The 24,682-nt window shown below is 53.9% G+C and overlaps 1 protein-coding gene across 8 annotated transcripts in view; it reads left to right on the forward strand.

The window, feature by feature from the left end:
• Nucleotides 1-595: 595 nt before the first annotated feature.
• The window catches only part of ZNF618 (zinc finger protein 618), a 34,872-nt gene continuing 10,785 nt past the window's right edge, over nucleotides 596-24,682 (forward strand). For 2 of the 8 annotated variants that reach the window (XM_042479067.1, XM_042479069.1), the window contains exons 1-8: nucleotides 596-929; nucleotides 14,754-14,800; nucleotides 15,161-15,420; nucleotides 16,098-16,175; nucleotides 17,550-17,588; nucleotides 19,039-19,128; nucleotides 20,411-20,515; nucleotides 22,050-22,139. In XM_042479067.1, coding sequence (XP_042335001.1) covers nucleotides 744-929; nucleotides 14,754-14,800; nucleotides 15,161-15,420; nucleotides 16,098-16,175; nucleotides 17,550-17,588; nucleotides 19,039-19,128; nucleotides 20,411-20,515; nucleotides 22,050-22,139 — 895 coding nt within the window. In that variant the 5' untranslated portion in view covers nucleotides 596-743. Of the gene's footprint in view, nucleotides 930-962; nucleotides 14,136-14,753; nucleotides 14,801-15,160; nucleotides 15,421-16,097; nucleotides 16,176-17,549; nucleotides 17,589-19,038; nucleotides 19,129-20,410; nucleotides 20,516-22,049; nucleotides 22,140-24,682 lie in introns of those variants that run through there. The other 6 variants (XM_042479070.1, XM_042479065.1, XM_042479063.1 and 3 more) reach the window with 6 other exon arrangements.

Genomic DNA, 24,682 nt, shown 5'->3' on the forward strand with positions numbered 1-24,682 from the left:
CAAGGCTCCTCGGGCGGGCAGGCGGGAGGAGCCCCAGGGACAGGCCCCGCTCCGGGGGCCACCGGGGGACGGAAGGAAGGAAGGCAGGCAGGCAGGCCTTCGGAGGAGCCCCTTCTCCGCCGTTTGGAGCCTTGGGAAAGGCGGGCCCCGGAAGGAAGGAGCGGAGGCCGCGGCCCTGGAAGGAAGGAAGCGTCTCCACAGCGGAGGGAGCGCGGCGAGGCCTGGCCTCCTGGCTGGCTGTGTGGGGCTAGGATTGCTCTCCTGGCTCCTCCTCCTCCTCTTCTGCTCCTGGTCTCCTCGAGGCAGGCCCTCCAAGCCCTGGCCCTTTGCCCCCTGCCTCCCTCTCCGGGGCCACACCGGGGACCTTCCGGGCCTCCTCCTCCTGCTGCTGCTGCCCTCGAAGCGGGCCTTGCGGCGAAGCTCCGCCGGGGCTGCCTTCCTCCGCCTCCTGCCCTTCTTTCTCTCTCTCTCTCTCGGCGGAAGGCGGGAGGCGGGGCGGAGAGGCCAGGGCCGGCCTCCTGCTGCCGCTGGCGGGCGCCCTCCCTCCCTCCCTCCGTCCTCCGCCTGGTCCTGGGCCCGTGGCTCCCTGCCTGGTGCCCCGCCTCCTGCTCCTGCCGCCCATACCCTCCTCCTCCTCCTCTTGCTCCGCTGCTGCTGCTTCTTCGCCTTCTTCCTCGGAGGCGGTTCCGGAGGAGCCCCCTCCTCCTCCTCCGCGGAGAACCAGCGACGACGAGGCCGGAGCCATGAAGGAGCCCGGCGGGGAAGCAGGAGGCGGCGGCGGAGGGGAAGAGGGCGAGGCCTCGGCGGGGGAACGGAGGGGCGCCCCGAGGACAGACCCCGCCGCCGCCGCCGCCGCCGCCCCCGAAGAGGACGAGGACGAGGAGCCCGAGGAGGAGCCGGCGGAGGAGGAGGCGGCGGCCCCGGTGCAGGTGAGCCCGGCTCTGGAGGGAAGGCGGCCCCTGGCCCTCTCTGTCCGGGGGAGGGAGGAGGAGGGAAGGCGGCTCTCCTTCGGCCGGGACTCGGAGAGGCCTTTCGGGGAGAGAGCGCTCCTCCCTCGGGGGCCGAGGCCGGGCTTCCTGAGAGGAACCCCGTCCCCCGAAGAAGGCCCCTCTCTTCCGCTCCGAGAGAAGCCCGGGGCCGTCCTCCGGGGGCGAGGGAGCGGGCGCCGGCGCCTCTTCCAACGGAGGAGCCTCCGCTTCGAGACGGGGACAGGATTCCAAGATGGCCGACCCTCTGCTGCAGGAATTCGAAAAGGGCAGCGGCGGCTGAGGCGGCGGTTCTGGGAGAGGAGCAGGAGCAGGAGGGCAGGCGGCCGTCCGGGGCCCCTCTCGGAGGCAGGCGGAAAGGCGGGCAGCCCCTCCGAGCCCCGCCGCCTCCCTCCCTCCCATCCCTCCCTCCCTCGGCCTCTCTCTTTCGGGGGAACTGGGAGGGAAACGCTCCGGAAGAGCTGGGGCTTGGCGGCTTCGGCGCTGGGCCTCCGAGGGAGCTGGGCCTCGGCTGGGGCCCCTGGAGCCCCTTCGCGGGAGACCCCAACAACCAAGCGGCGAGGGCGGGGGCCTCTGGCTCAGAGAGAAGCTTCTGGAAGGCCGCTGGCCACAAACAGCCCTTGGCCGCCTTCGGAGGAGGAGGAGAGAGAGGCCCAGGGCTCCAGGGGGTTCCCCCATTGGCGGCAGATGGGCTTCGGCCCAGAGCCTCAGGCCAGCTCCCAGGCCAGGCCTTCCTCGGTGGGTCGGAGGAGCCACAATGGAAAGAAAGGGGGCTCCGGATCCCAGTTCCAGGCAACAATCTCTGCCACGTGACCAGAGGCTCCGGCCCTCCTTGGCTTCGCTGCCTCTCGGCTGGTCTCTGGGAGACTCTGCTGCTCCATCGGAGAAGGAGAAGGGTCCAGGGCCCTCCCTCCCTCCCTCATGGCAGGCCCTGCCTGCAGAAGCCCAAAGGAAAGGGCTGCAGGGAACGGAGGCCCCTCTGGACCCTGGCAGGGCCCCCTTCCTTCTTCCGGGGGGGGGGCTCTTGGACAGACCCTTCCCTCCCCCCTTTCCCCAGAACAGTCAGGCGCCCAAGGGAGACGGGGCTCCTCTCCTCCAGGCGCTGGGACCCCCGGGGGCCCAAGGCTGGCAGCCCTTGCCCAGGAAAGGTGCTTGCGCAGGCCTACCTTGCAGGGCCCTCTTCCTGTTGGCACGCTTCTAAGTGCGAGGGCCTCCCCTGCGTCAGAGCATGAGATGTGGCCAGTTCTCCCATTAATATTGCCATACTTGCAGATATAACAATGTTAACGCAGGTGGGCAATGCCAGTGCGTTAATTCTTCTGTTGCCATAGGTCTTGCCTTTCAAGCCCTTGTTAATGCTGTCCGTGGCAGCCTGTTGCTCATGGCCTCGCTTTCAAGGGAGGCTGCCTGCGCCCGCTGGGCAAGGGGCTGCTCTTCAGATTGTGCCCTAAATGGAGCGCAGTTGGCAGCCTTATTGGGGTTTAATAGTGACTAAGCAGAGCTTTTTACAGCCCCAGCAGCCTATTAACATTTGATTTGATACCTTCGGTTTGGAAAGAAAGAGGTAAAACATACTTCAGTGGTTTCAGTGTTGTGTTCAGGTCAGTTCAGAGCCTCGTGTGGGAATGACTTCTGTCAGGACCTTTGGCTTAAGCCCTGTGCGGCGTGCGCTCTTTCCTCCCATTGCTGCCCCCGCACTACAGAAATGATCCAGGCTGACGTCGGCTTAACTGCCCTGGCTCAGTGCTGTGGGATTCTGGGAGCGGTAGTTTGTTCTGGTGCCAGAGCTAGACATCGAGGAACAATACTGCAAATCCCATAGCATTGAGTTGAAGCGGTGCCATCTTGGATGATGCAGCCACTGTCCCCCAAAGACACAGACAAACCGGGGCCAGCTCTTTTCCAGCTGGGAAAGGACTGGGGTTCGCTGCCCGCCGGGAGAACCGCTTGCGCTGCTTGGTTCAGCCTCCGATTTGGGCTGTTAATGGAAGTTATGGGACACTTTCTCAGAACGGAAAACGCTTCTTGCCCCGCTGTTGGGTGGGATGTAGACCAAACCCATAAAGGACCCAGTTCTCTCCCAGTACTCCCCTGGACTGGTCCAGAAGGGCGTCTCTGGCCGCCCGGTGCCTGGGCTGCTGATGGCAGAGAGGCCTTGGCTCTCCTTAAGGCCGCTGCGATGCTGGGGTTGGCGCTACGCTTGGTGGCCCACCTGGCAGGGCTGCGCAGGAGGTGCCAGTGAGATGGCAATGCTTTGGAAATTGTGAAGCCCAGAAGAAAACAGACCTTTCCAGAAAATGGGGGGAAGTGTAATATCAGCCCACAAACTGAGAGTCACTTTGCCATTTGGAAAACATGAAATGTGTTATACTTTAAAATGTTTAATTTTTGTTACGAATGGAACTACAAAACCCCTCTTTGCTTTCTTCCGTTTATGACAAGCCCCCCAAACCCCCCCCCCATGAAAAACTGGAGGAAACGTTGCCATAAGTCAAAGAAGGTCAGTTTTTCTCTGCTGATTCTCTCTGGTGTTAAGAGACAGTGTTTGCCACATGGCTTTTAGAAAGGAGGTAGAAAGAGTAAATATGTGGATGTGTGTCTTCAATATTTTATTATTCATTCTAAGAGTATGTTTCATGGCCCATTTTTCAGGGGAAAAGGCTTCTGGGAACAATGGGAAAGAGCCATCTTCTCCCTCTGGCCAGTTTTGCCAGGCCCTCCTGCGCTTTGGCCCCCAAAGAGCCTCCCAGTTCCGGATCCCAGGCCTTGCGTCAGGCGTCAGAGGCGCCAGGTTTAGCTAACAAACTGTTGTGTTCGCTCTTCCATTAAAAACACCTGTGATATACAGTTGACCCTCCGCTTTTGCAGTTTTGATTAATATGTTCTCTCTGGCTCTGCCAGTTTGACCATAGAGTCACAATGGAGAACCCAAACGCTTCTCTCGGCATTTGTAGGCCTTCCAGTGCAGTCTTTGCCAGATGTTGGCAATAGAGGTGTGCTGGAGGACCTAGAGATTCCTAGAGAAGCAGGTGGGCAGCCAGGAGTTCATCCAGAAGGCCTATGGGGTCTTTGCTGAGAAGGATGGCTGCCCTCCTGGGGCGGAAACCTCCCACAGTGGGGACTCTTTTTCCACAGGAGAGAGTTCTTCCATTCCTACAAATGCACCGCCGTTTTGTAAAAGTAATTAGCAACATCGTGAATGCACCCAGCTGCATTGGGATTTCAAAGAGGTGGCACAGATTTTGACTAGGAAGCACATGCGTTTCTCTCACCCCTATTTGTGAGCACAGGAACACTGTAAATGAGATGGTGGTGGCGGTGGTAAAAGGGGTGGTGGGGGGGCTGTGTATTAAAGCTAAAGTGGTGCTGCCTGGCAGGGCTGAAAGGGCCATTTTTATCATGACAAAAGCCTATCCTGCCCAGCGTCCCACCCGCTTGGGCCACAGCTGCCCCGTGGCCCTCCCAGCCTCCAAGGCAAGCGGGCGGGAGGTCCATGGGGTCTCTTCTCCTGGATCTCAGCCCAGCGGGGAGTTGGCGCTTGCTTTTCTCAGCGGCCAGAGCTCAGGGCAGGCACCTAACCACTGCCCCACCTGCTGAGTCTACCTGGGTAAATTACAATCCCTGGACTGGGAGGAATCTCTTTGCCTTTGTACGTTTATGAATACTTGGCAAAGAAAACACCTCAGCATGAATAAAACAAAGACAGTAATTTTGCATCTCAAGACACCCAAACTGCCAGGAAGGGATAGCGCACTCCATCCGCTGAGAAAAGGGGCTGGGGAAAGGAAACCAAGGCTGGCCATTTCCATGTAGCTTGCCTGCTATGTAGCTTTTAGAAATGAGGTATCAGGAGTAATTATTTTATTGTTTTATATTATTATTCTTTCTAAAAGAGAGCATTCCATAATCTTTCCTTCATTTTTGGGGGAGAAAGGGGGAAAGTAACATTTGCCCCAAAGTTTTCTGCCCCCTCCCCAGGGCCTTCCCATCTCTGCCTGTAACTGAATGGTGGCGCTGGATGGTTGTCTGTGTGCAGCTGTGTGGCAGAAAGGATGCCTGGCCTGAACAATCGGGGCCAAGCGCTCTTGGTGGCTGGAGGGCCTTTCCGTGGCCATTTGGAGGCCCTGGCGGCCCCCGTGGCACCTTGGAGCTCCCGGCCAGAGCGGAGGGTGCTGAGGTGGCTGGGCCAGAAGGCAGTCGCTGTGGGCGGAAGGTGGGCCCTGGCCACGGATGGGTGGGGGTCCTGGTGCGTGGCCTGGCACTGCCGGTCTAGGGGTGTTGGTGTGGGGGCACCAGGGGTGGAGGGCCACAGGTCTTTTTAAGGGCAGGTCTTGGGGGCAGGAGGGGGCAGTCTCCTGAGCTGCCTTTCTGGTGCCATCTGCCCCCCCCCCCAAGGACGGAACTGCGCAAAGTCCTTCACGTGGCGGAATGCGCGTGAATGCTGCAACAGTTCAGGGCAGTGTGGAAAGGTTGGGCCCTGCAGTTTGGCAGTCTGTTTTGCTTAGGAAAGGCCTTGCCCAGCCCCTCAGGGCCAGGGGCTTTTCTGGGGTGGCGGCGGCGGAGGGTTTGCTCTCTCTCAGGTGCAGCCGCTCAGAATTGCCCACCAAACCCTCTGCAGCATAAGCCCAGGCGGTTTTCCCTCTCTGCACTTGCATGACAGAAGTCTCTGTGTTACACTTAATAGACAGTTAAATCAGATTTTGGCTATGCAGATCTTGGAGTCTGCTGTAACATCAATGGAAATTGGTGCGTTCAACAAACAAAAACCCTTTAAATTTTTAATTTCCTTTTTCACGTTTCAGGGTTTCAAACTGTAACCTGATTTCTTAGAGTTCTACAGCAATGTATGAATTTGTAAAATATGAACACAATAAATGAATTTAAAGTATTTTCTAAACGCAAAGGGAAAAAAATTCTCCCCTCAAAGACGTTGCTTCGTGATTGCGAAGAGCGGTTGCGTAGCGAGGAAGCCGCAAGTGGAAGCGCAGCCTTTCGTTCACCAGGCCTGGCTTTTATTCCGAGGTTTTGTTTGGGACGAGAAACAGTCATGGACAGTGCTTTTTTATCAGGAATAGCGGGTTAGGATCCTGCGCTGTGCCTTCGGTGGCAAACCGCATCTGCCCCTTGGCAGACCTTGGGGTCCTGGGGTCTCTGCAATGGCAGGAGAGGGAAGTGGCACCTGCCGGGCAACTCATTTGCGTGCCTCGCGCAGAGAGGGGTGGAAACGCGCATTCCCTGCTCAGGAATCTGCTGCTGCAAGTTGCCATTCCTCCATTACATTTCCATCCTTTACTCCACAGCAATTTGGGATTGAGGGGCAAGAGAAATCCTTTCGAGTTTCTTCTCTAAGCTTTCAGCAGAAGAGGAGGTATGGTTGTGGTTGCTGCTGCTGCTGCTGTTGGCATTGTTCTGTGTTGCTCTGTGCCATCCGTACAACAGCCCTGTGAGGCAGAACAGGCAGGCGAGAGCTCTGCCCCTTTTTAGAGGGGCAGGGTGAAGGCCAAGCTTCCTGTTCCTTGCAGATGGGGCCGCGATCCCCACACACCTCCTTCCCTGAGAGGAAACAACATTGGTTTCAATGGGACTTGGTTTCTGAGTCGAAGATAGGATTGTGGGGTGCTTTTTTAAAAGGTTTTAAAATCAGCTGACAGTGATTAATATTTTTAGAGCTGCAGGTTTAAAGCCAGGACCCTTTCACTAGTTGAACCGAAGGGGTTGGACCTGGCGCAGAGTGTGTCGGGGCTGGAAACTATTGCATTTGCGGAGCCATTTCTATCGATCCTTGAGCCGGCAGATGGTCTGACACACAAGTGGGGAAGGGGCAGAGGGTCTCCCTGCCCTCCTCTCGCCTGCTTCCCGCCAGAGACGGCTGCTGTGGGGCCAAGTGCTCCCCCGTGGCAAGATGCCCCAGCTGCCTGCCGCCACCCACAACAACAGATCTGCTGCCCCCCATTGCCAAGCAGCTCTGCCGCAAACGGGCTCCCATGCTTCATGCCTCCCCCCGCAAGGTGTCGTGGGCAAAGAACTTGGAAACAGGACCAGCCCACAGGCGACCCCCTTTGTGGCTCCCGCATGTCTTGCTGGCCTTCTCCTTGGAAGATGCCTGGGGTGTGTGGGTCCTGACTGGGAGCACCGCTTGTGGGAGGCCCAAGCCCCTTGGGGCAGAGAAGGGGAAGGCTGCTTCCTGGCTCTGGGGCCCCTGGCCCTTTTGGGGGTCTTTGGCCCGCTGTCCAGCCCTTGCAGCCCTCCCACGGTGTGTTGCATGTCCATCTGGGTGCCGTGGCTTTGGGGCTGGGGGGCTCATGTGGGGCGGGGGCAGGCCCTTCCTCTGGCTCTCACTTTAGTCTTTGGCTGAAAGGCTCGCCAGGCACCTGCCTCTCTGGGAGGAAGCCGGGCTGGGCTTTGGCCTTTAAGGATGTTTGGGAATCTCTCTGCAACCTGCGTTTCCTCCTCTTCCCAAAACAGGGATGTGAGGCAGCTCAGGGCAAGGGGCTGTAAACAAGGTACCAACAAAAGCATAGAAGGCTATTCTGTTGTGATGCTGTTAAACAGATTATATTATTACAACACAGTTGCATAGGATGTGATTTCAAAAGGCCTGGGTTTTCAAAGCCCCTTCCTTCTTTGTCAGTGAGTCAGTAGGCCAAAGCCCACCTGAATGTCTTTAGAAGTTCTTTGCCGGTTGGCAAGAGGCGTCTGGGGCGGGACAGCCACCAGGAAGGCCTCCGGCTGGCCAGGAGGAGCGCCATCGGAGCAGCTGGACAGACCGGCAGCCTTTGGGGAGGAAGAATTGGCAGGGAAAGGCAGCTGCACTCCATTGTTTGTGGGGCGGCCCTTGAAAAGACTCAGGAACTTCAGCTGGCCCAAAGAGCCTCCTCCGGAGCGCAGAACTCCCTTGCGACAGCCATGGCTGCTGGGCTGCTGATTCCCAGGGCCAGGTATGGCCTCTCAGCCCCAGGCAGCTCTGGCCAGGCTCTCTGAAGGGCCGCGGCATGGTCACAAGCGTCCTGCCAGGCCCCGTGGCCCTTGCCTTGGTCCAGCAAGACGCAGAGGCCCATCGGGCTGGGAAGGCGGGAGAGGCTGCTTGGTGGCTGCTCCTGGGCTTTAGAACTCAACAAAGCCAGGCTGACTCCCTCTTTGGCCTTCTTTTGTCCCGACAGGCTTCTGGGAAAGGGCTTTTAATGGGGTGCTTCTCTGTTTTGTTTCTTGTCTTTTTGTGGATATGTGTTTAAGTGGTTGGGTTTTGTTTTAATTCTGCAGAACAATTATATTTTAACATTCATTTTTGGCTGTTTTTATCTCTCGGTGTTTTAACTCTATTTGTTGTTAGTTTTGGTACCTGTGTGCATTCTTCCTGCATATCTTACCTGTGGCTACTTGGAATTTTGGCTTGCTAGCCCATCTGCCCTTGCTCTGGCCGGCAGCTTGGCTTCCAAGTCCCAGCAGCCCTAGCAGCCATCCAGCAGCAACGCAGAGAAGGGTTTTGATGCCTGGTGTTTTCCGTGTTGCCTTCGTTTATAGTGTAGTGGTTGGGATCAATTAATGGATTATTTGTGTTTTAACGTTGTCTAAATGGACCTGACCTTCCTATTTTCAGTTCTGTTGAATCATACCAGTGGGGCATTTACACTCTTGTCCTTTCTAATAGCAAGAGAAAAACAAAATGGACATGAGGCAGTTTTCATTTTTCAAGCTTCACCACAGGGATACCGTTGTGGCCTGATGCTGCTGCAAGAGAAGATGGTTTTGTTGTTTGCCTTGTAAAGAGGTGTATTGCGTGGCTAGATTGTGAGGGAGTTGCATCATTTCAGGGTCCCAGGTGATGAGCAGCTCAGTGGGCAGCCGGTCCTCTGGCCTGGACGGGTAGGGCCCTTTGTGTCCATACGGTGCCATGGCCTTCATGTGCAAACGTTGCAAGATAGACCCACAAGAGAAATGGCGAAGTAATGCTTTCCCTGCTTCCACATTTAAAAACATGTTTAATCCATTTGCTCTTGTGAGCCTGCATGGCGTTGCTCAGAGCATCCCTCCTGTTGTTGCTTATTAAGGTTGGGGGCAGTGAGCAGTTTGGCTCCCCTTTCCTGCATTGGAGGAAGGGGTCAGTTTCCAGGCTGGATGGAGGAAGACTCCTGGCAAGAGTGGGGGGGGGGGGGGCAGAGGCGCATGCTTACGCGTATCTGTGGCCAGTGGAGGAGGCGCGCTGTCTGTTGCCTGGCATTGGCGTAGCCATAATCCATATACCCCACCTTTGGTCCTGGGATACATGCAGCACATTATAAAATTGTTTTAATTGGTTTAAATTGCCTGGCTTAATCTATTTTAGTCTTTTAAAATTGCTGTTATCATTTAATGTTTTACGTTGTAAGCTGCCCTGAGATGGTTGGCTATAGGGCAGTCTATTAGTATTTTATAAATGAATGAAGAGATGCAGGAAAAATGGGGAAAAGCCCAGTAAGCCCAGTATCACATGGGCGATGAGCAGATGCCAGAAGCAGCGGCTTTCTCAAGGAGAGCACCTGCCTTTAGAAAAGAAAGTGCTCTTGTCCAAAGCCTGGAAAAGAGGCGGCAGAAGTCTAGTGGCAGAGGATGGTCTGGTGGCTCTGCTGGCCTTTCCTCTGATGGATTCCCCTCCTGTTTCACAAAATCCCACCCACGCATTTGGCCGCCAAGATGGCTGCTGGCCATCCGGACACGAGAGCAGCCCCTTTCAGTCAGCAAACGTTTACCAAGGATAAGTTCCTTTTGGTATCTTTAGCTGTTGCTTTTGAGGGGCTGGGGGTGAGGCCAAAGATTGCCCCACAGCCGGACAGGTGCTTTCTGTACCTGGGATGTGGCAAAACTATGGTCCACACCAGACACACACACCCCCGAACCAGGTCTCAAAGCACTGGAGCCAGTGGGGTCACTACACACGTGGGCCTGGGCGCATGCACAAGTGCGGGCAGGTCCCCTGAGCCTCATGTTATTAAGCCTCTGCACTAGCTCCCAAAATACAGTGTTAATGAAAATGCAATTATTAACACTAGAATACCAACGCAGCAAAAAGTCACTTGATCTGATCTAAAACCTGTGATTTCTTCCCCTTCACCACCACCATTTTTGCACACACCTCACTTTCCACCTTTCAAAGCCAACGCTGGATAGAAACACCCTTTCCAATGAATTCTGATTTTATTTCCATTTTGGTAAACTTGAAGTTTGCTTATTTTATCCCTGCTTGGGAAATTAATCGCAGGGTATTTATAGCTTTTGTGGTTGTCCAAAGGGAGTTATTTTGCGACAAGGATTTCTGAGATTTCCGCATTCGGCCTGGCCTTTTCCCTGGCTCTTTTTAAAGACGGCTATCTTAGTCTTTCTTTTGCCCTATAATTTTTGTTCCATCTTTAATTTAATGCGAAGAAAAACATTGTGCCTCCCGGATCCTCCTCTTGATGCCGGTGGCACCTGATGATGCTCCACCGCCTCCTTCTTTTAGGGGCAGCTGCCATTCTGTAGGATCTGAGGACCTTGTTTTGGGAGGTTGCGGAGCTGCTTGGCTTGAGGCTGCTGTCTGGGTCTGCTCACCCATTGGGCGAACGCTGCTGGGCCCAATGGGTCGTCCCTCCAAACGCTGGCACCCCTCTTTGCCAGAGGGCTTCCATGGGGCCAGTGTGGGAGGGGAGAGGCGGGCATGCCTCTTTCGTTGCTTCTCAGGCAGCTATAGGTCTGGTTGTGGGGCTCTGAGCCTGTGGAGGGGCTGCGTGTCGCGCCATTGCGAACCCACAATATTTGGGGGGCTCCTGTAGCCACTGACTCCCCATTTTAAAAATAAAATCTGCAAACACTTCTTCTCTTCCCCCAATCAGTGGTTTGAAATCCTGGTTGAAATAGCTTTACTTTGGGCCATTGCATCCAATGTCTCTGGGAAGATGGGCGCATCTTCCAGCCTTGCGCTCTAGGATGGGGGCTTGGCCCTTGGCCATGGAGGCATCTAGGGTTGAGAGAACCCCATTATTTGTTGCCAATGGGGGTGCTTCCAGAGCAGGCTGAGCCGTCCGTGGCCTCGTCCGGGTCCTCCGTAGGACACAGTCCCCAGAGCTCCTCAGATCCATTTAAGTGTGGCAGCAGCGGCAGCAGCAACGTGGGTCAGTTGGGGGGGCATTAAATCTGGCAATTTTCCAGTCCTCTGGTTTTGGTGATAAGTTACATATTTTGGTTAATAGTTCAGCAAGTTCCCACCTGAGTTCCCTGAAGCTCCCTTGGCTCTGGGGCCTGTTACTTTTTAACTTGCCAGATGTGAAACCTCATCCTTGGGATCTTGTATTTTGGTAAAGGCTCTGCCCCACCAGGAAGAAGCCCCAGCTGGGCATGCCGGCATGTCCTTCCCTTCTCTTGGCCAAGGGCTCCTTCTCCAGATACTTTGTCCCATGGCACTGTTAGGCACTGTTGCTGTTTTTGAAAGACCCCGCTCAAAGTCACCATGCTGACCCAGACAGGATGGCTCTCTGAGGTGCTGCTGCTCGTGCCAACTCCCCTCATGCTTTCTTGTCTTGACTGATATACTTTTATGCACTGACACTCCCCCACCGAATGCGCCGTTCGCTTGGTGTGTGGACACATGAACTTCCAGCTTAACCGTGGAGTCACCTGCTGGGTTCCCGGGGGAAGAAGTCTCAGGGGCCACCAAGGAAAAGAAGGGCGCACGTTCTGGCACATTGATGCCCGTCTGAACTAGATGAGCAGCTAGATCCCTCTTGGAAAAGAGATAAGTGGGAGGCCAGAATTTGTCCCTCACTGCTCTGAATTACCATTGTCAAGTCTGCAGAAATTGGCCTGTGGGTTTTTAAGGAGGGTCTGGTGAAGGTTGGATTATTGTGAGGGGGAAGCATCTTGTGGCATGTGATGATTGGGCCACGGTTGATGCGGGAGAGGGGTCTCTCTTTGGTGGCTGAGAAGGCAAGGCGTCTCCTCCTCCTCCGCTACTGAGATGGCTTCTGCCATGTTTGCCCCTTGCAGATGTTTGCTATGTATTGTGTTGTGGCTCTGGCACAATCTGGATGCTTTCAGTTAACTATTCCAACGAACTTGCTTTATAAGCCGCTTTGCTTATTTTATGCAGAAAGGGGGATTGGAAATACTCCTTGTGGCTAGCTGGCCGGTCCCCTCGGAGTCCGGAGCATGGAGACAGCGGCTTCTCCAGCTGGACCTTTGCTCTGACCTGATCTTGGAGGGCTCTTCCCACATTCTCTCTTCTGCCGCCTGAAGTAGTGGCACAAGGGGGCATCTCTGGGTGCCTCCAGGGCAGGACTGCCACCCACAGCCCCCGAGGTGGGTTGCGGGGCAGAGGCCTTCATGCGTTGGTTCTGGTGTTTTCAAGCAAAAGGTGGACAGAGTTTTAAATGCTTGTTATTTTAATAGTAAGTTGTTACGTTTTTTTAGTCAATTTTTTAAAAATTCCAAAATATCTCTGAGAATATTCTAGGCAAATAGAGTGAGGACATTGCTAGTTGCAGCATTTGTTTGTTTACTTGTAAAGTGTTGCCGTTTGTACCACCAGTGTGCAAAAGTTGCGCGTGGCCTGGCCTGGCCTGGCCTGGCGTGGCCACAGTTCCACTTCCAGGCTCTGGATCATTTTGCCTGCTGCAGCCTTCTTTTTATGGCTGGGAAATCTCAGCTTGCAAAGTTTTTGACGTGATGCTTAAAATATTAACTGAAATTGCACTTTCTTTCTTTCTTTCTTTCTTTCTTTCTTTTTCTTTGTGTTATTGGTATTCCTTTAAGATTTCAGAATTGCGCCAATGCACTGGAAGTGACCTCTATAACTTTTGAATTAAGAATTTATGCCATCTTGAAATTTATGAAACATTTCAGCATAAAAGAGAGCCTTTTTCCCTGAGGGAAATTGGGCCATAAATCACCCTTTTGGCTTTGGGTCTGCTGCCCTGCGGCAGCCGGAGACAGGGCTGCCCCCCACTTCTTTCTGGGGCGTCATCGCAGAAGACGCTCGGCCTCCAGCTCCCACTCGCTAGAATTTTTAATTTTAGCTGTTTCTGCTTGGATTTATTTCCAATATTCCAGCCTGGCTTTTCAATTTCCTCAGTTATTAAATTTTAATTCAGTGCATTAGCATTTAAATTAAAAAGGGGGGCTATTTTATCGAACTCGCTTTTCCTGCCGCCCCTGAATTGGCTGGTTTCTGCCGTTCTCACACAAAAAAGTGAAATGTAGCCAGACTCCTAATGTACATTTACAGAAATTCTGAAATAAAAAATATCAAGGTTTGAAATAATATTGCTTTCGGAGAAAGGCCTCTTGCCCTTGTCTCTGTGTCTCTGCAAAGGGGGCACTCTGGGACACAGCAGGCTTTTCTTTAAAGGGAGATGAGTTTACAATTACAAGCCATTAATTGAAAACACAAATTTATCAGCAAAGATTTATCAATGTGTCTGACATTTGCTGGCGCTGTGCCGGCGTTTCGGCCGAGGCCGGTGCGGACAGTCTCCCTCGCAGGGCTGCGGGGCAGAATGGGCCTTTTCTTGCTGGGCAGGAGAGACCCTGCCCCACGCCTATGGAGGGGTCTTGGGAGGACATGATGGAGGAGCTTCAGGGCCTTGGTGTGGGCAGTTGACCCATGGAGGCCCAGGCTCAGGGCTGGGGGTCCCTCTCTGGCCTTTACCTTCCGGACTGCATACCCCATTGGCAGCCTCCTCCAGCCCCACACACTGCTTTGGGGGCTGCAGCTCCCAACATGGCCAGCGCTTGGGGAGCCTGGGGCTGTGACACGTTGTGCCAAGGGCTACTGGCCCAAGGCTGGCCAGGCAGATGGGCAGCCGCCTGCTGGGCTTTCCAGCAGAAGTCTTGACCATCTGCCCTCCCAGGAGACGCCGCGCTGGGAACGGCGTGCGGTTGACTGCTGGATGTCCGTTCTGTGTGTTTCCTAGATAGTCCTGTTTGGTTTCCCCTTTCCCCTGAACTCTTGGTCTGCTTAGGCAATTCTCTGTGAAAGAGAAACCTCTGACTCTATGAGAATTTGGCTACTAGAAACAGGAATGGGCTACTGACTTGGTTCTTTTTTTACAGGACTTTTGGCAAGAGCTTCCGTCTTGAGTTTCTTGGCCAGGCGGATGAGATGGAGGGCGGTTTCGTCCATCTTGTGTCCCTTTGCCGCAGGTTGGGGGGAGCTGCAGGCGGGGCTCCAAAGCAGTCCTCTCCCCAGATCCTATGGGGATCTTGAGAGGCCCTTGGCCAGGGCTTCTGTGCTTTCAGGCTGCTTGGTGGACTAGGGACCAGGAGGCTGAGCATTTTCACTTTCATCATAAACAATGGGAGAGAAATTGCTTAATGTTGTGCTAAATACACACACAATTTAAAACAGTATGGCATTATCATAACTGTACTCAAATATGGTTAGTTTTATCACACACACACGCATGAGTGTATTGATAAAGATAGTTGTCCTACTGGGAGCACGGTGTTGTTCAGTAGTCTCCTGTCTTCTCATTTTATTCCAGCATTCAAAATGGGTCCTGTATTCCTTGCAAGATTTCACAATACAGTAGCCCCTCCGTTTTTGCAGGGGACTTGTTCCAGATCCCCCTCCCTGGAAAAATGGAAAATCGCCAATATTCAGGCCCCATTTTGTTCCGCTCTGAACGGGTGAGGGATGCGGATTCGAAGTCTGAAAAAATGGAGGGGCAACTGTACTTTAATGTTCTCCCTCTTTAAAAACAAGAGCATGGTATCATCTGTTAAGAAGTCTAATCTCGCTGCCCCACCTTTTCCCTCCAGGCCGAGGGGAGCAGCAGCAGCGTTGGGACCAGAGCTTCCACAAACAGGTATGCGCCTGGATCATGTTTTGCAGTTTGTTAGACCCCCATTTAGCATTGCTGGGTGACAGTCCTAGAGTGATAGAGTTGGAAGAGACTGTAAGGGTAACCTATTCCACCCCCCTTAAGCCATGCATTTCTGGCGTATCTGATGGGGAGCAGAGCGGGGGGAGCCTATTCTTCCAGGGAAACACACATAGGGGTGGCCATTGGCCAGCCAAGGGTGCCACACTTTGTGTGCTGGTTGGGCCTGACTTGCCAAGGGTTGGCTCCCTGACTGGCGTTCTGCTCACAGCAATAGCATGCCGGGGAGCCTTTGCATCACTTGAGTCTGACACAAGGCCTTCCTCTGTTTTCTCTCCCGCGCAGGGAGCGACTGAAGAGGACCCAGAAGAGCATGAAGGCGGAGGGCTCCGAGTCGGCCGCCTCTCAGTCCTCGCACAGCAAGGAGACAGTGACAACCATGACGGAGGTTAAAGTGAAGACGGAGGTCCCAGATGACTACATCCAGGAGGTGATCTGGCAAGACGACGCCAAAGATTCCAAGAAGAGCCTGAAGGACGGGGCCGGTGAGGTGCCGGCTGAGATCTGTGTGGTGATCGGTGGAGTCCGCAACCAGCAGACGCTCGGTAAGCGTGGCCAGTGGCTGCTGGGACTCCCTTTTCTTGGAGAGGGCTGGACTGGGGGTCCCTCTGTGGGAATCAGGAGAACCCCTTCCTTGCTGGGTTTTAGGCTCAGACGCTGTGGCTTCTGGGGACGAAGTCGCTTAATCGCTCACTGTGGGGCTCAATGCTGCCACGTGGAGAAAACATGAGCACAAAACCAGCTGGAAAGGAGTGAACGGGACCACCTTTCCCTCGCCCAAATTCCCTTAGTCGAAGGTAGTGCCAATGTGCAGATCCATTACAACTATCCATACTGGCCCATAACTGCAGCAGTGGTTTCAAAGGGGAAAAGTGAACTCTTTCATTTGGTGGGGGTGGCTGCATCTCAAGGGTTGCAGTTTCAGAGGCGGGGGTCTTCCTGTGTCTGAGCCGGGCAGATGGTTGGGCAAGAGGGTGGGAGGTGCCCCACAGGATGGAGCCCCTGGCAGGGTAAGGTGGGCATGAGAAAATGCCCAGGGGAAGCTTCACAGGGGAAGTGGTCTGTTTCTCCTCAGAGGCAGCAGTGAGTCCCACTGGGGTACCTTCTTGGTGCCTGTTTCCTCAGGGGTCCTGATTAAGCCTGGGACTTTGGTTTAGGGACTGGGGCCATAATGTTGCTGCTGCTCATCTAATATGTCTATGTGTGTGTGTGTGTTTTTCAGGATCTTATGAGTGTGGGATCTGTGGAAAGAAATACAAGTATTACAACTGTTTCCAGACCCATGTTCGGGCACACAGAGGTAATGGTCTCCTGTTTTATGCCTGCACACTGTCAGGAGCTTAAATTGTTAGGGGCTTCCCTCCCCACCCCTGCCCCGGTTCAGTGCACTTTTAGGCAGGACTTGTTTTCATAATCAGGTTCCCAGGATGTTCCTCCATCCGTCCTTCTTTTCTCAAAAGCCTCAAAAGAGCATGTGCTAGAGCTAACTGAGCATCTCACACAAAGTAGAGAGCAGGCTTTGGAGCTCAAAGAATGCTCCTTAAACATTCCAAAAGGGAATGAGAAAGCAAAGAGAGAGAGAGAGAGAGAGAGAAACTGGACATTTAGAATAGTCACTGAGACTGTATTTCATGAGTCTTAAGATAGAGGGGCTGAAGGTGTTGGGTAGACTTGACCATGTTAGGATGTACTCCGGAAAGGCCCAGGCGGCCCCCGGCGCTACAGAGGCAAAAAGACTGATGACCTCTCGCCAGCAAGGGCTGCCAGGCGGACAGGATTGTCCAGGTCTCCTGTCAGCCAGAAAGCCAAAGCGGAGAGAAAAGCAATGGCCTTCCTGTTGGCAAAGCTGGCAGAGGACAGTGGTGGTGACTGACAGTTGCTCCGCTACCCTCAGCATCAGGTCCTTCCTTTTTTCTGATGCCTCAAATGGCATGTGTTGAGGATGTTGGCCTTCTTCCTTGCTGGGCAGCCATGTTCCCCAAAGTGAAGAGACCAAGGAGGTGTGGAACGATACCTGAGAGAGACTGAGTCTTGCTGTCTGTGTGAATTGTGCGAATAATGTAGATTTGCACAATCTCCTTTGCACACTTCTGCCATCGTAGTGAGGATGCGTGACTTTCTTTTGGTTTTCTTCACCATAGGAGGGGCAGGGATGCAGTCATGGGAAATCTTCACTGGTTACTTCTTTGGCTTCTGAAAGTGCCAGTGGATTTTGCAGACCAGATATGTCCTTTAAAACAGATGAAGAAAGAGGGCACACTCAGGGGCCTTGAAGTAGCACCTTCCCCGTCTTTTCCGCAGTTGGACATAGTGCTGGCAGAAATACAGACCCGGTTAAGACCACTTAACCTTTCCTGGGTCATAGAGCTTTTGGGCACAGGGATGGAGTGGCTCCTAGGAGCCGCCCTGCGCTGTTTGACCTCCAGGCGACTCGGGACCCACAGCCAGGCCGCATGCTTCAGGGGAAGTCTGCAGGGCCCGTCCTAGTTGAAAGTCCAGCCAAGGCCTGAGGGAGAGTCCCTCCTGGGCCTGCTTGGCCCTGGGCCTGGGGCGGGAGACCCGGCCATGCCTCCCGTGAGCAAAGGCAAGGGTTTGGGGCCTGCTCTGCTACTAGCAATGTGCTGTAAAGACTTTCAATGTAGCTATTCTAAAGTTAGGCTTTCTCTCTGCGTAGACACGGAAGCTGCATCGGGCGAAGGAGCCTCCCAAGGCAGTAAGTACCAACCGACTTCCTCTTTGTCTGCGCGGGAGGGACTGCAGTTCAGCCCCAGAGGAAGAAGTAGCCTTTGGTGCAGAGAAGGGGGCCCGGGGCTCAAAGGGAAGGAGGAGGCCCTGGGCAAGAGCCCAGCTGCCAGGGAATCAGAAGACACGGCCCTGAGCTAGCAGAGCCTGTGGCCAGGCTCGGGAGGAGGCATGCGGTCAGCTGGGGAGGAAGGAAGGATGGCCCTGCAGCCATTCCTGCCTGCGTATGAGGAGAGCCAGGAGCTCCTTCCTCCCAGGCAGGAGTCCGTAGCCCAGTAGAGAGGGACTGGCGTGGCCTGTACCAAAGAGGGTCCTTGCGGAGGGGCTGGTCTAAGCTGCTGGGGAGAGATGTCTGTCTTCTCCTTGCCATGCAGGCGGCTTGGGTTGTGAGGTCGCTGCCCCGTCCTCATCCAGGTCTTTTGTCTTGCCATGCTCCACCGTAAAGCGCTCGGGTAATGCTCCATCAGTGGCAGAGGTGGCATTTTTGGGATGCCCTCCCAGGCTCCCTTTGGAGCGCAATGTTACACCTGTCTCTCCTGGCATGAGGGATCCTGTTAAGTTTCGCCTTCCCCTTTTCTGTGACTGCATCAGATTATCTTGATTGAAGGCAATTGCTTTTTTTAAAAGAGTAAACTCTTTGCAAATGGAGTAATTCTAGAGGAGGCAGGGTAGCCTTGCTCCCAGCCCAAAGGGAGCCACCTGTAAGGCTCAAGGCGCAAAGGGCTCGGTAGGCAGAAGATGGACAGAAGGATGGGTGGTTGGGCCTCTTGCGAATGCAGAGGCCATTCATTGGGAATACGCTTAGCTCTAGGGGTTGTTCCTGTGCCATCTCTCTCTTGCTCTCTCTCTCTCTCTCTCTCCCCGCTGATTGGTTGAAAAGAGACACACAAATTTTGTGTTTCTTCCGAGGGGACTTGCACAAAGAGCGCCAGGATAAGCAAAACAGAGTTAGGACAGGTAGTTGGTGCATCAGGACTGGGCTGGTCAGACCAGCCCTATACCTAGCTCAGCCATGCCAGCTCCTTAGGTGACCCTGCGGCACCATCGCTCCTCCCTCAGCCCGCTCTACCTCAAAGCCTTGTTGTAAAGATTAAATAGGACGAGGACAACCTTGTAAGACCTCTTGAGCCCCACGGATCCCATTAATTCAGTGGGCCTACTTGAGTTGGGACTAGCAGCGGGACCGAGGCCCACCTGTCATCCCCCCCCCCCAATTTTGCACCAGGGGCCTTTTCCTGGGGCCCGGCATTGTCTTGCTGTGGCTGGGGTGAGCTGTGTCTGGGAGGGTCTGGACGGGGGCCTTGAAAGCACCACCACTCCTGGCGCGCACCCTTTCCCCCCCAGGACCAGGACGCCTTGGGCAGCAGGCATGTTGCTGTGCCCAGGAGTTTCTCAGGCCTTACTCTTTCTCTTCCCTGCAGACAACTTTAGGTACACATGTGACATCTGCGGGAAGAAGTACAAGTACTACAGTTGCTTCCAGGAGCACCGAGACCTGCATGCAGTGGATGGTGAGTGTTGACCAGATGCAGCATCCGCAGACACAGACAGCAGCCTGACACAGAAAGCTCTGTTTGAGTCTTGTTGTGTTTCCACAGAGGCATCATAAAACCAGCTTTGCAGCTAAGGAACAGCATGTTAGGACAGGCTGGTTGAAGAAAAACATGGCTTGGACAAAGTAGCAAAGTGTGCTTAGATTAAACACAGAGGAAGCATCCTCTGCTCACGGTTGTTGGGGGCAGTGAGGCGAGTGCACCTCAGATGTGCCCAGTGCTGTTTCTCAAACACTCATCCATAGTGTGGTGTTAATGCCTGAAACGGGCAGCACCTGGCCTCAACTGGGATGGCTGTCCGGGGCAGTGGGTTTGCTTCCCCCGCGGGCTCCTCTGAGGCCTTGGCAAACCTCTTTTGTGAGGCCTGTGATCCCACCGGAATCACCTTTTGTGTATGTGTGTTTGCTCCTATTCCTGTGTGCCTCTGTCATGGGAAGGAAGGGACAGGGGAACCGCCGTCATGTGGAGTGTGCCGTCTGGTATGCCGTTTTTGGAAATGGGGGAGGAGGGGCCCAGGAGCCATGGTGGCCCATCAGGCCCTCACACAAAACACTCTGCCCAGGGCCTGGTGGGGTCTGCCTCTGTAGTGGATTAGAAGATGTTGGAGGGAATGGAGAGTTTTCTTCCTACAAGTGCAGCCCAAATTGTGAAATGGTGAAGGTTTGGAGCACCTCCGAGGAAGCCCTGCATTGGACGAAGTAACTATGTGGAAGCTTGAATTGGTTTAAAATTGTCAGGGGTTTGGCACCAGATCCCATCTGGCCTTGGAAGCTAAGCAGGGTCAGCCCTGGTTAGCTCTTGGGGCTGCAGGCTCTCTTTCAGAGGAAGGAACAGGCAAAACTACCTCTGAGGGTTCCTGGCCTAAGAAAACCCTGTGAAATTCATGGGGTTGCCAGTTGCCAACAGGCGACTTGAAGGCGCACACACTATCTTTCCTGTCTCTTCATGGGGTCTCTTCCTCCTCTGCTCTTTCGGTTCCGGTGTGTCAGAAAATGGAGGAGACAGTGTGAAAGGCCCAGTTTTCCTTCCAACAGGGACTGGTGGCTCTTGCGGATTAAACAGGGCATTGTGGGTGTCAGCGAATGACGGGAAGTCTTGAGTGAAAAAGAACTGGGGCCGGAGGGGAGTTTTTTCCGCTGCAGCTCGGAGTTGGCTCTCGGAGGGTCCTCTCTTCCCTCGGTGTATTTCGGGGCGGTTGTGGTCACCCGTCAGCTCTCTCCTTGCGCCTCTCTTCTTGCAGATCCATACGACCAAGCAATGATTGCAAAGGAAGAGGTCAAGGAAGAGGAGCCCGAGCCCTTTCAGAAGATTGGTCCAAGTATGACTTACCGAGTTTGCAACTTAAGTAATTAACCAGCTTTCGACGTATACCGTGCGGGGTTTCACTCCAAGCCCATTTCCCCAAGTTAGCAGCTACCTTTAGCCTCAAGGGAGCGGTGCCCCCTTCAGAAGCCAGTGGCTTGGCAAGGGCTGTGAGGCTGAATTCCCAGGGTCCAGAATGGAGGGGTACTTGTGTCTGGGGGGGAAGAACGGTGCCATTTTGGGGAACCCAAAAGCCCTGCCTTCAGTCACCTTTGCAGGACTTTGGGGGCAGGGGAAAAGAGCTTTCTCCAGTTCATCAGTCTATTCACATTCAAGCAGCAGAAAGATGTCTTTACAAGGTTGCTCAGAGAGCTGTTTACAACATTCATGATGGTAATACAGCCATTAAGACAGTGAATGCCTGTAGTTGAAACCAGTGCTACTGGGACTTGGGAAGTTGCTTCCTCTCCCCAGTCTGGTTCTTTTTGGGTGCCTTTGGGGCTCCCTGCCAGGGTCTCTGGGATGCCAGGAGCCGGACCAAGGGGTTGGGCAAAGGAAGGAAGGAATGCCCTTCCACCCATCGGACCTCCTGGGTGCCCTTCAGGCACTCAGGCGCTGGCTTGAGCATTTTGCTGAGCTGGCTGCAGTTGAGTGAGCAGAACTTTTACAAAATGTGCTATTTTTCTTTATAGTCATTATAAAGAGATTGCTTTAAAAAGCTCTTTTCAGATTTGCAACCAGTTTTTCTATTAAATCCTTGGTGATAGGGAACCCATCGAGCATCCATTTTTAATGAGTAAAACAATTAAACCAATTCAAAGCTTTACTTGGAAGTTGTTTTTATTGGGTTAATGTTTAAGATGTGACTGTTCTGGTAGCATGTACTTCCTTCACATTGTTTAATTTTAAAAACACACACGCAAGGGAACCAAGGCCACTTAATGTGATGCTTTTCATATTCTTTGAGAGTTGTGGATTATTGTAGGTGTCATTTCGGTGACAGTTCCATGTTGGCTTCATGTGATGGGTAGTGCATCCTTTTATTACATTTCCCCCCACTTGGTTTGTGTGTGTGAGGGGGAATTGCCATTTTTGCTTGGGAGTAAGTTGCACTTGGGCTTTGTCCTTGTTGAAGGCCCCGACTGACAAGAGCTGCATCTTCTGGGCACTTTTTCAGCAGAGAGGGATGAAATCTTCCCAGTCTGGCTTCCAGCTTAATATCACTACATTGAAGGTCTCTCCCCTCAAAAAACAACCAGCAGCAGCAGCACACAACCCCCATTCCCCCATGGCAGACTCACCAAGTTAGCAGCCTTTGCCCCTGAAGGAATCCCAGCGGCAGATGCTCCCCTTTGGGGTCACCTCACTTCCAGCTTGCCAGGGAGGTGGAGGTGAATCAGACAGGCCAAGGGCTGACCCCAAAAGGGAGCCTCTGCTGCTGGGAGAATCCCCAAAGTAGACCCCCCCCAGGCCCACATTCTTCATCCCCAAGGGAGGTCCACATGGGGCTGTAAACTTTGGGGGGCCCTCAGCTCCACTCCTTCCTCAGAGCGCCTTTCTTTCTGTTTCCTTTGCAGAAACAGGCAACTACACCTGTGAGTTCTGTGGCAAGCAGTACAAGTACTACACTCCCTACCAGGAGCACGTGGCGCTTCACGCCCCAATCAGTGAGTATCCAGTGCAGCGCCACTCATGTTCGGGTGAGGGTCTCGCAGGCCACGTCTTGGTGGGATTTCAGGGTTGCATCGGGGGAGGCAGAGGGGGCATCGGGAGAAGCGCATGGCGTGGATCTCTCTCTGCTTCTCCTTTGCACGCACCTACCTGGCCGTGCGTTTGGGGAACACTCGGATCCACTTCCTGCTCTGTTTGGAGAGGAGGGGCTGGCCAACCTGCCATCCTTCTGGGGTTGAGACTGTGACAGAAGGGCAGTTGTGCTGTCTGTTCACTTGATGCTTGTTCAGCGTTGCATAGATGGAAAGGCCTGCCCTGAGGCGCTTACAGTTTGCATTTGCCTTGCCTGCCCCAGGAGACAGAGTTGTGGGGAGGAAAGGGAAGGGAATTAAGGCCAATGGAGGAAGCGCATGGACAGAGAAGGGTCTCCTGCGCTTGGGGCAGGGCAGTCGTTATCCTGGACCCCTCCTGCCTTGGCCTAGAGGTCTCCTGGAGGGGATCTTCTGGCTGTCTTTGCAGGTGTTCCTCCTCTGCTGCAGCTTCTGGCACATGGCTTTTTCTTTCTGTGGCCCGTCCTTTGCCTTCCTCTCCTCCCCCTGTGTGTGTGTGCGCATGTGAGAATGGCAAGCCAAGACCCTTTGCAGCCAGGGTTGCTAATGTCAGGCCAGATGGTTGTTAATGGATCGCTCTGCCCCGTGTGAAGAAGTGCTTCCTTCAGACTGTTCTGATTCTGACCCATTCAGCATAACAAGCGAGAGAGAAGGCTCTCCTTTCCCACTTTCACTCTGCATTCGCTGCTTTCATGTCCTGCCTTTCCCTTTTTCTGTATTTTTCCTTCATGGGAGAGTTGCTCCCTTCTTGCTCCCCAGATCATTTGGATTGCCATTTCCTTCACCTGGCAATATCCCTTTTCATCTGCACCAGAAGACAACCACCAGAACTGTCTTCATGGCATAAATGCGCATAATAGTGCTGCGATGCAGGCCCTTTAATTCTGGTGACCTCAGGAAATGTCCCTTGGGAGGGAGCGGTTCAGACGGGGCTTTCTGTCATGCCATTGCCCTGCCTACTGCCCTCAGATGTGTCTGGTTTTCACACCAACCCTCCGCCATTCATCAACCTCCCCATCCGCCCACCTCCTCTGTTTATCCTTTTGAAGAGCAGGGAAGATAGAATAGCTGCCCAGTACCTGCTATTGTCTGGAGCCTGGAAATGCCAGCTTCAATGGATTGATTGATTCACTGACCGATTGATTGATTTCTGAACTATCCACCCCAATCCCAAGGTCACTTTCCTGGTTGTTCACCATCCGCTCAGACTCCTATCAGTTTGTACGTGGATTTTGCCATTCCATGAACTGCATTTGCCATTTAATAGGCAGCTCACCATTTTTGGAAAGCTCCTTTTGGAGCTCTTCATAGTCTCATTTCTTTTTAACCACCCTGCCGAATTTCGTATTATCAGCAAACTTTGCTCCTTTGGTGCTTAGCCCAAACTCCATATTATTGATGAATGCATTAAAAAGTGCCTCATCCCTTACTCACTCCATGGCAGGAACCAACCCTTTTTCTTCCTCCTCACTGCTTCCTCTTCTCTGTCTCGCTCCGGAGTCATAAAAGGGCAGAGGTTTGCTCAGGAGTCTTTCAGGAGGGACTGGGTCAGTTGGCATAGACTGGGCACTGGGCCGGGTGGATACTGCGGCAGCGGCAGCCGAGGAGGGGCAGGTGGGGGCTTCCCTTCTTTGGAGCACCTTGTGCTCCAGCCATGCTGCCAAAAGGCCCAGTCACGCTTTTGGGATTCTCTCCTAGGGAAAGGCAGAGGATGATAGTCCCACTCTTTCTGATGGTCCTTTGGGGTTTGTTACTTATTTAAACAGATTGCTGCCTCTGCAGATGTCCAGGGCAACTGACAGCCTGGAAACACCTTCTAAAAAAGAAAACCCAAACCGTGGGGAGCAGTGACCCACAAGCGCACCTGTCACACCCTTGAAACTGTCACCCCCCAGCCAGCCACCTGCTTTTTTAATATTGGGTGGCCCTCTGTTGCTTCTAGAAAGCTCCCTGGGAAACGTGGGTGCCACAAAATGTCCTCTGTGGCACTTTGGCCATGGGGTGGACAGGGAAAGCCGTCTTACTTTTGGGCCCCATGGCAGTTGTGGACCATTCATGTCCTGGCAGGGACAGGAGAATTGCAGCAGGTGTGTATGCACAAGTGGCCCGTGTGGTGTTTTGGGAGGAGGCTGTGTGTGCATGTGTGTGTGCAGAAGGGAATACAGTGTTGGGCTGATGGAGGTGGGAAGAAGGCTTGCAGATCAGTTTGCTTTTGTACAGAGTTTGCTGAGCTGCCAGAAGAGGTAGAGGTTGGGCTTGGATGCGGAGAGCACCATCGGCCGCCTGGAGAGGAGGACCACAAGGCCACCATCCATCCGATGGCCACAGGCCCCTCCCCCAGTGGGCAGAGAGGACCTTTCTCTCTGTGTCGCTGTGAATCTGCTGACCTCAGACTCTTAACGTTAGGGAAGGAAGGAAGGCGTGGAGCC

The sequence above is a fragment of the Sceloporus undulatus genome, chromosome 7 (genome assembly GCF_019175285.1).
Source record: "Sceloporus undulatus isolate JIND9_A2432 ecotype Alabama chromosome 7, SceUnd_v1.1, whole genome shotgun sequence".
NCBI lineage: Eukaryota > Metazoa > Chordata > Lepidosauria > Squamata > Phrynosomatidae > Sceloporus > Sceloporus undulatus.